This window comes from Ambystoma mexicanum, chromosome 3q (genome assembly GCF_040938575.1).
Source record: "Ambystoma mexicanum isolate Mex_15411 chromosome 3q, UKY_AmexF1_1, whole genome shotgun sequence".
In the NCBI taxonomy this organism is placed as follows: domain Eukaryota; kingdom Metazoa; phylum Chordata; class Amphibia; order Caudata; family Ambystomatidae; genus Ambystoma; species Ambystoma mexicanum.
Window position 1 is genome coordinate 196,921,680 of NC_090926.1, and position 9,945 is coordinate 196,931,624.

Genomic DNA, 9,945 nt, shown 5'->3' on the forward strand with positions numbered 1-9,945 from the left:
CTGAACGCAGCAGGATTACAACCTATCACTTGAAATGCAAGCCTTTGCAATCAGTTACTGTGAATAGCTGTTGATGTAAAGCTCTTAAAAATGATTACTGTCTCCCCTCCCCAAATTATGCTCATTCCAGTAATCCTCTCCCTGTAAGGAAACAATCTATCTCAGTTGTAAAATACTTGCTTGGTTCCGTCATACAAAAACAAAAATAGAAAAAACAGCGATGTGCAAACATTGAGTGGCCACTGTGCAGATTACGCTACAGCGTAGTACAAGTATGAAGATACAACTCAGGAAAAAGTCCACCTGCTCTGAAACACAATATAGGACTTATACACTGCCTAACCAAATCATTCCACCTAGGCACCGCCATTGGCGAAAAAAAAAACAGCTGAACCAGGGAGACAGAATAACTCGTCCTACTGAGGCGTGGAGCGCAGAGAAAAATCGGACCAAGATAAAGCACATGATGCAGGTATACGAGACAGAACTTTTTTTGTGTTCACGCTTAAGTAAATCATGGTGAGAATTTTTTTGTAAAAGGAGATTAAAAAGCTCGTAGAGCAGTTTGATTTATAAAATAAAAAAATTAAATAAAAAAAAAAAAAAAAAGGTCCAGTGCCTCTGGGAAATGGCTGCTTGCAAAGCAACAGAAACCCGACCATTTGTGCCCCAAACCAGATATGGAACCAGAACAATTGCACTTTTAAAACCTGTTTCAAATATGTACAGCACCGTTTGAAAATGAAGCATATACATATGCATTAAACGTCTAAAACAATAGAGAGCAATACCCAACTCTGTTTAACTCCCTTTAAAGATGACTCGGGCGGCTGCTGTTACCTGTGAATATGGCAGGGAATATTAGAGAATTCGTTCTCCGTTGCCATGATACTTATTTCCATCCCTACTGACGTGGGTCAGTGCAGTCACATGAAGGCAGAGTTGAGCTGGGGAACATAGCATGACTTGAAAGAAAGACTCGTCTCCCTGTCTACCCAAAAAGGCTCTACAGGAGTGCCCATTAGATGGTTATAGGCTCAAACAGGGCATTGTAAACATATTAAAGATCAAAGGACGTACAAAAACCCAGCGTCACAGCATGCCCCTTTTTACAGTTTAGTTGAGATCAAAGTGCCCCATATTTGTTGTTAGAAGTGAAAAATATTTTTTTAAGTTGAGAGTACAAATTTCACTGCCGCTTCCAAAAGAGATTAAAGAATTAGGTACCTGCCTGGGAGCTAGAAAAACATTCTAAACGCTGCCAAAGATGCTGAAAAGAAACAGGAACTGCACCCACAACTGGTCATATGAGAATGACTTTGCACCTACAAGCTGCCAGAGCTGGAAGTTTTTTTTCTAAATATGCATTTATTTTTCAGATTATAGGTGTCCTCCACAGCAAAATGCTTTAAGTCAAAAGCCTTGGTCACCGCATGAAAATGATATGAATAACAGTGAAGCTTGCAGGGTGTTCTTTTCTTAACCATTTGCATTTCAGCGAATGGCTAATGTTAATGTTCTGACACCCACGTTTCTATACTAAACTGAAGCCCTCATAGTGGTCTATAGCTTGGATCAGCTTACACCTCAAGGTAGGCTTATCTCTGTATTTTGGAAGGTCAAGGAGGTTAAAGCATGTGTGGGCTACCGGAAGGTATTCCTCCCCACCCCCGGTCGATTGTATAACAAGTTTCAGACTCTTCATCCCAAGGATCGGAATACGATCACTCCCAGTCATGAACAGCAGAAATTGCTTTTTCTTTTCCAATGGCAACTCATTAAAAACTTCCCAGAAGAGTTTGATGGTAGGGTGTTCGGACCAGTACTCTCCCTTGTACTCAGTGTTTTTCTCCAACTCCTTCCAATCATAATTTGTATTTCCAATTACCATTGCCTGCAATTCATTGGGCTGGAAGAGCTGAAGTACTTTACCCCCACATACCTTGTGAAAGCCTCGTGAAAATGCATGAAACTGTGATGCCACAGAAACATTAAATATATAATTCACATATGCATCTACAAACTCTTGTCGGTTGTCTTTGTTGACAGGTATGTTGACACCATTGGCAACCAGCTCTTTCACTTCCGTGGCACCAAAGTTCTCCACGGTGATGGCAAAATTCAGAGAAAAGGTTTCCTCAACATCATCCTCTGGGTAATCCAGCAATTGTTGCATGCTTCTGCCAACATCAGGCATCAACTCTTTTACGTCATCTAGCGTTGGTTTCTTGTCCAATAATTTTTTATACAGTGCTAAAGGAAAGTGAAGTTCTACAATAGTGAAATTGTAGATTGCTAAACCACACACAACGCCAATTAAGTGGAACAAATCAATATCTTCAAAGGTCTGATCAGAAAACCAAATTAGCCGGGAATCTTCATAATATTTAAACATTCCATACTTGGGGTCTAGCAGCTCCCTCATGATCAGCAAGAAAAACTCCTTTCGGACACCACCAGCATCAACTGCTTCTTCTCCTACAAAAATAACCTTCATAGGTTTTTTGTAGTCTATGTTTTTTGTTTTCCTTAAAACCTCAACAGCATCTTGCACAAGGTTCTCTCTGCGCACAATCAGAATCAGACACGGGTTCACTGACTCCACCACAGGAAGGAAAAATGATGAAAAGTTCTGCCTGTGGGCCTGGTCGACAGCCATCTGCATCTGTAGTACAGCATCCGTTTGTAGAAGTGTGGTCTTAGCTTGGGCATCGAATACAAAAGGATATGTACAAATTGTAAGGGGGCCATCCGCTAACATTCCATAAGCCTGATGCTGGATCCAGTTGATGTAGTCATTCCTTATGTCAATAAAATCTTGTAATTCGTGAATGTAGAATTTATCATACTGCACAATCTGCCCAGCTCTTTCGTTTACTCTGTGTAAAACTTCCAAAACCCTTAAAGCAGTGTGGAGAAAGTTAGTGAAGATTCTGCTCTCGGATGCAGGGATGCCAATCTTTGAAAGTTTCATCAGGTGGACTACAACATCCTTGAAGAGCTGCACTATGTTGAAGAACACAGGTGGTTCAAAGAGGGACCACCAGTTCTCCAGCACTTTCAATGGTGCTTTCTCGAGATTCACTAGGGCCGTTCCAAAGGGAATTGACAATGTTATGAAGTTGTTCACATTAGTAATAAGAGGGCACTCTGGGAGGGTCAGATACAACCTGAGAGCCTCAACATCTGGTAAGGAACTTGTTAATTTCGGAATTAGATTCTTTTCCAAGCTGGCAGCCACCTGCTGGGCTATCTGAGGATAGTCGGGTTGGATGAGTCTGTGAAATAAAAGCCGAGCAGCTGTCATGTCAACCCCGGAGAACTTTGCACTGGTTTTGTAGTGCTCGTCATTTCCAATTGCAAGAAAGCTTCCATTTAAGCAGCCTGCTGATGAAAATGTCCCTTCTATCTCATTTGATATATCTGCAGGAAGTCGCCCCGGTAGGAACGTCAGCCATCTTCTAATGAGGGCCTCATTGACAGTCCAAATTTGCTTAGATGGATCGGGATATCTAAAGTCAACGGGTGGCATTGCGTTTGGTGGACTAAAGTAATGTGAAAAACTTTGGTCTCCACCAGCAAAAATTCTTTTTACACAACATCGGTCATCCTCCTTCTGATCTAGATACTTATCGTTGTACGGAATCCAATTTCCTTTCACTGTAAAGGGACTCTTCCTATTGCTGGTGGATCCAGTCCCTAGTTGTCCATTACCCCCCAGCCCAAACGAATAGATTCTCCCAGATGAAGGCACAAATGCTAGTGTGTGCTGCCTCCCGCAGGCAACCTGTGTGACTACACTTCCCATGAGTTCAAAGACTTTTCGTGGGTTTACTTCATGGCTGGAAGAGTTGTGTCCCAGCTGACCATATCCCCCAGCTCCAAACGTGAAAACCCCACCTTCCTTTGTCAATGCTGCAGTATGGTCTTCTCCACACGAGATGTGGACGATTTTCTGTGACCGTAGAGACTTCAGAAGAGCAGGCATATTGCGATCATTCTCATCGCTCAGACCAAGTTGTCCAAATTTGTTGCGCCCCCATCCGAAAACAGCCCCTGACAAGGTCAGTGCAAAACTATGACCACCCCCTGCGGCCAGTTGAGCAAAAGGTATTCCTGCTAGAGAGTTGACCAGCTGCGGAGAGCTCAGCTTTTTGGGTTCAGCACCGAGACCTAGCTGGCCATACTTGTTCTGGCCCCACGAGTACACCTCACTGGCCTTGGTGAGAGCGAGTGAGTGGTTCCGACCGCAAGCAATCTGAACAACTGGCACTTCAGATAGGCTTTTGATGTTTCGGGGCACTCGTATGGGTTCCTCTGCCCCTTGGAAGCCCAACTGCCCAGCTGCGGCAAGCCCCCAAGCGAAAACCTGGCCTCTGTCATTCAAGGCCAAGGTGTGGGCTTCTCCGCACGCTACAGCTACAATGTTCTGCGCATCCAGGGCTGCCACCTGCTCGGGTTTCTTGCGCGCCTTTTCGTGTCCCAGCTGGCCCAGGTCGTTACAGCCACAGGTGTAGACAGTGCCATCATCCAACACGAAGACAGTGTGCCGGCGACCGCAAGCCGCATCCAACACCTTTTTGTTGTGAAAGAAGGGGCAGCGCCTAGGTTCTGCTACTATCTCATCATCTGTGCCACCCAAGCCCAGTTGCCCGTAGGAGGCATTGCCCCAGCACAGCATTATCCCGGCACTGTACGAGCTACAGCAAGTCTCAAACTTCCTGTGTCAGGCTTCTACAGGTGATGAACAGCGAAGAAAGACTGCGGGAGACTATCGATTCTAAGGACGGGCTAGCTTGGCTACGCGAGGGGCACCCACCAGCCCGTCAAATGAACAGAGAGAGAGGACTAAGAAGAACGAAAGAAATTACAAGAATACACGTCTCCCCGTGGTAGTCATCATTGGATGAACGCTGACTAGCCTACTTCGATAACGAGAGGGATTTTTTTAGTGTACTTCTTTGTTTTTTTCTCGTGATAATACATTATTCGGTTTTATGTATTCAAAGCAAACAGTGAACAGAACCAGGAACCGCATTTAAACAGCGTATTGATGACGTGACTCCATTGTTGTTTGTTGTGTTTTTGGACATACCAGTGATTGCATTCCGTCCGTGATCAAAAGTTTAAAAAAATCAATCTTGGTGCGATCTAAAGCAAGGATATATCACATTTCTCAGCGGGTACATGTTGTTTTTCTTTGCCTGATTGGGAACTGACACCATTGCAAGATGGCCGCTATTTCTGTTCATAAGCTGTAGTGTGTGTAACGCGGAACAAAACCAACTTCGAGACGTAGTTGTCCAAGCTGTGGGAATATTTACCGATACGTACAAGCCGCCACTGCTTCCGGTCTTACTGGACTTCCGACACCTGTGTGCATGCTTGCTTGTTTTACCAATCCTTTCGGGCGTTCTTTTACAGCAAAGGTTTGCAGAGTGCAATGGTGAAGTCAAGGAAGGCACGAATCCCCAAAGTCCAGAAGAGCCAAGACGACGACGATGAGTCTGATGCGAAGGCAACCGTGCCGTCCACCACAGACACCTCATCACAGTATTTCTTGGATAAAGTGGACAAGTTCCACGAGGACAAGACCACAAGACTGCTGGCTTCTGGGATCCAGCTTCAGAGTGATGATGCCATGTCAGAAGATGATGAAGTCATGCCACTTGATATTGAAGATGATGATGAGTCGGATTCATCTTTGAGTGAAGACGACCTTCCCATTGAACTGCCTGGTAGACTTAAGAAAAAACTCCACCACGGTAAAACAGCATTCCGAGATAATGATGATTCTGAAGAGCGAGAGTCGATGGCAAGCGACCTGGAAGAGCACCGACATGATGAGATGCCCAATGAGCTGGCTTGGGGGCAAAAGAAGAAGCTGTACTATGACACAGACTATGTGGCTAATGATCGCAAGAAAGGGGTGAATCGGGAGGAAGAGGAAGCTGAGGCTGATGAGGAAGAGGCAGAGGCTCAGCGTGTCCAGAAGCGACTGGCAGGAAACCTGGACGAAGACGACTATGGCCTCGACCTCTTGCAAGCCTTCCCACAGAAGAAATCCGCTGGCCAAAAGATTGAAAAAGATTTGAAGAAAATGTCAGAGAAAGAAAAATTAAAGATGCTGAAAAAAGAATCACCTGAATTGTTGGAGCTTCTTGAAGATTTGAGGGGAAAGTTAACAGAATTGAGGGAGGACTTGGAACCACTTGTAAAGATGGTGAAAGATGGAATTGTTCCTCCGGGCAATGGCAGCCACTACATTCAGACTAAGTATCAGCTATACTTGAATTATTGCACAAATATTAGTTATTATTTCGTTCTCAAAGCTAAAAGGATTCCTGTTCATGGCCATCCAGTTATCGAAAGGCTAGTTTCTTATCGAAATCTCATCAATGACTTGGGGGTTGTGGATCAGCGTCTTTCCACAGAAATCAATTTTCTCCTTAATAAAATGAACAAGAAAGGGGTGCTGACTAAGTCCATATCTGCTATAAACCATCCTTCCACAGAGTTAAAAATGAAGACTAGCAAGCTTCCCAAACGAACCACATATGAAGAAATCGCCGTGGAACAAGTGGATGATTTGGAGTCAAATGACGAAGCTGCCTTGAAATACTACAGGGAAATGGAAAAGATGGTGAAAAACAAGCGAACTAGGGCACCTGAAGTTATTGAGGCAGACCAGGGTGATACAGAAGATGTGGGCCCAGACGCAAAGCGAGCAATCACACGTCTGATTGCAAAGAACAGAGGGCTGACCCCTAGGAGGAAGAAGATTGACCGCAACCCAAGAGTCAAGCACCGTGAGAAGTTCAGACGAGCGAAGATTCGCCGGAAGGGCCAAGTGCGCGAAGTGAGGAAAGAAGAAAGCCGATATTCTGGCGAATTGTCTGGCATTCGTGCTGGGGTTAAGAAAAGTATAAAGCTTAAATAAATAACTTTAACATACAATCAGTATAGGCTGCTTTTCATTTTACACTCGTTTTGTTTTCAACTTCTGTTTTGCTATAATGCATTACGTACAAACAACAAGAGTGTTGTTTGTCAAGTGAAGCTTGTTATATCCCACCACATATGCTTAGCCCCTCGAGAACACTTGGGAATATAGCCATTTCATTAATAAGACTCTGTTAAGAACTCTACCCAATTTAAGCAAGAGTTTCAATGGTCTGTGTATTCGTGAACTGAACTGGAAAACATACCCATCATATACGTACCTAAGCCAGACACATTTGTTCCATTCCAAAACAAGATTCTATGATTTAAGTTTAGCAGAACTATTGCAAGACTGGTGTATTATTGATACATAAACCGCAAGTACATGGTATTCTAGAAGAAGGTGAGAAATGAACTACGGGATGCTTTCCAACAGATTTGTGCCTTAAGGATGGCTTTTAAATTATAATGCCTATTTTCAATGCATTTGATATTTCCTATGTTTTTCTGCAAAATCCATAAAATTCCGAGTTCATTTTACCAATGGGTGTCTTTGTTTTCCAGATGCTGTTATTGTGTGTGTTTTGAGGTGCGTGTATGTCTACTTCGATTTTTAAAAAAGATTTCTTAAATGTTCAGACTTTTATTTTGCTCTCTTGACGTGTCTTTTGAAATAGTTACCATGCATATGAAATATCAGAACTTTTAAGGTATTAAACTATACCTGAGTGCTATTACATTTCTAATTAACTATGCAATTATTGATGAACGTCTGCCATTTGTATTCATTTTCTGCCACACCTGGTTGACGTCCCTGGTGCATACATACATTCTCAACATTCTGCTTTAAATGTAAAGCATATGGCATGTAGTATTGTTCGTTGACCAGGTTACTTTTAAGACCAACAGCTGTACTCTGATTAGATTTCAGTTATGTTTTCTACATAACTCTGAAGCAGAGACCTGTATTTGTATTTATTTGAGATCAGGACTAGTGCTTCTATCAGAATCGCTGTACATTAGTAATCATACATAGCATCCTTTTATGAAGGGTTTTTTACATTGTTAGGGTTAAAAGACAATGTGGCATACGAGATCTGGGCAGAGAGACGGCACATTGGTACATAGACATGGGAAAATACAGACAAGTAGCGCATGCTTACAGTAAAGTGTAAAATGTTGTCTAACTGACCTCTGCAAGGGGGGTAGTGGGTTAGAGTATACTATTTACAGCAATATACTGTAGGAAACAGGAGAGTAATCATGTTGGACGAGGCCAGGGGTGTACTTTCCAGAGAAAGGTGGCGTTTCTTCAGCGCTACTTTAAATCCCTGGATTGTGGTAATTTACTTGGTTTCTGAGAAGAGGTAGTTCCAGTGGAAGGGTTCTGAGAAGGAAAAGGAGCTGAAACGTGAGGCAGCGCTTGATTGACCCAGGGCGGCTAGGCTGAGTATTGCTTAGGAATGAAGGTTCTAAGCAGGGGAGCAGCAGGAGTTAGACCAAGCCTGTATGTGTTTGTGTGTAGGGTAAATAAGGAACAGAACTATGGATAGAGTTAAACATGGAAATGAGGAACTTAAAGATGGTTCCTATGTACATAGATAGTCACAAAGCATGGAAGTGATAAATTGAGGTGGGAGAGGATCAGGGCGGTTGTAGAGCTTCGAGTAACAAAGTTCAGTAATTTGAGACAAGAGAACGAGTAGAGAAGAAGGCGCTTGAGGAGGTAGGGGCAGTACTTTTGTGGAGCGGTAAGTATTGGGTCAGATTTTAAGATGTTTAGGAGACTCATCCTAGTCACTGTGGCAGCCAAGTTAATGAGGTGCTGTAGCTTAAAGTTGCAGTTCAAGGGCACCTGAAAGTTGTGAGCAAAGATAGAGGAACTGAAACAGCAAGAGTGGTCGTTCTAGAATCGGCCCCTGATTCAGAAGTCATTGTAAAACTAGAAATGTATTGATGCAAGCAGGAACAAAACATTTCTTGAAAGAACATATTCTGAGTAAGAAACATGTGATGTACTGGCAAAGCCTCAAATGTATCGTTTGCATGTTTTACTGTCTGATAGCAGCCCTAGCAACTATCACTAATGCATGGTAGACATTGCAAGGGAATTTTCCTAGCACAGCCCAGATTTTGCATGTAAAAAAAGTAAAATATGGCACATGTGAGGTGTCGTTCACATGTACACTTTAAAAAAAAATCTTTTATAATGAAGCCATTTCTCAGTCTGCACCACCACTTTTATTATTTACTGAAGGGTCAAGGACACCTTCGTAAATAAGAAAAGTGATAGACCTTTTAGAAATCCTCGCAGTGACACTGGTGCACACATAGCTCCCACAATGATGGATTTTAGCAGTTTTTGTTGTTGGAAAGCACAGCATCTCCCCTCGATCCCTCCACCCACCTTACAGTGGGGGTGCTGGAAACTGGAGAAGACAATGGGCCTCATTGTCTTCTCCAGTGTTGTCTGAGGTTAGAAGGTGGCAACCCCTGTTTTTCACAGTAGGGTTAGTTGGTACCAGGCCGCAAAGCTTTTTTTGGCGATGATTTGCTTAAGGAAAATGTCATGGTCCGTGATGACTCTTTGGTGTTTCAGGCTAGTTCCAGTGAGAACTCTTCAATATTCGTGTAAGGCTGCCATTGTTGGATGAGTGTTTGACTTGCAATAGACCTTGTTGATATATGAAGGGCTCCATTTTCTTCAATGAAGGTTCTCAGGAGGGAATGTTTGGCCATGCAGTAGTTTGTGAGATTGTCTCTTTATTGATCTGCCTTTCAGAGAAGTAGGAATGTTATACCCATTTTGCCACAAGAAGGGGTGGTTCCTTGGGAGAGGAATGCATTATTGATGCAGTCTAGAAGGTGACTGTTTTCTCTGCGCTTGCACCCACTTTCTGGAATTCCCTGCTCATCATACACCGTCTCATAGAGGATCACCTTGCCTTTAGGAAACTTGCTTTCCCCTCCCACTTCTGATCGTGATTTCCCTCCTCCCTGCAC

At 43.2% G+C, this 9,945-nt stretch overlaps 2 protein-coding genes across 2 annotated transcripts; one reads left to right on the forward strand and one right to left on the reverse strand.

Annotated features, from left to right (window-relative positions):
• Positions 1 to 1,348: 1,348 nt before the first annotated feature.
• HERC4 (HECT and RLD domain containing E3 ubiquitin protein ligase 4) lies at positions 1,349 to 4,792 on the reverse strand. The gene has a single exon (XM_069653544.1). It carries the CDS (start codon positions 4,679 to 4,681, stop codon positions 1,535 to 1,537), a length of 3,147 nt encoding a protein of 1,048 aa, XP_069509645.1. The 5' UTR covers positions 4,682 to 4,792; the 3' UTR covers positions 1,349 to 1,534.
• Positions 4,793 to 5,281: 489 nt separating this feature from the next.
• On the forward strand, positions 5,282 to 7,482 carry UTP3 (UTP3 small subunit processome component). Its single transcript, XM_069653545.1, has one exon. The coding sequence runs from the start codon at positions 5,444 to 5,446 to the stop codon at positions 6,938 to 6,940; it is 1,497 nt and encodes a 498-aa protein (XP_069509646.1). The 5' UTR covers positions 5,282 to 5,443; the 3' UTR covers positions 6,941 to 7,482.
• Positions 7,483 to 9,945: the final 2,463 nt, after the last annotated feature.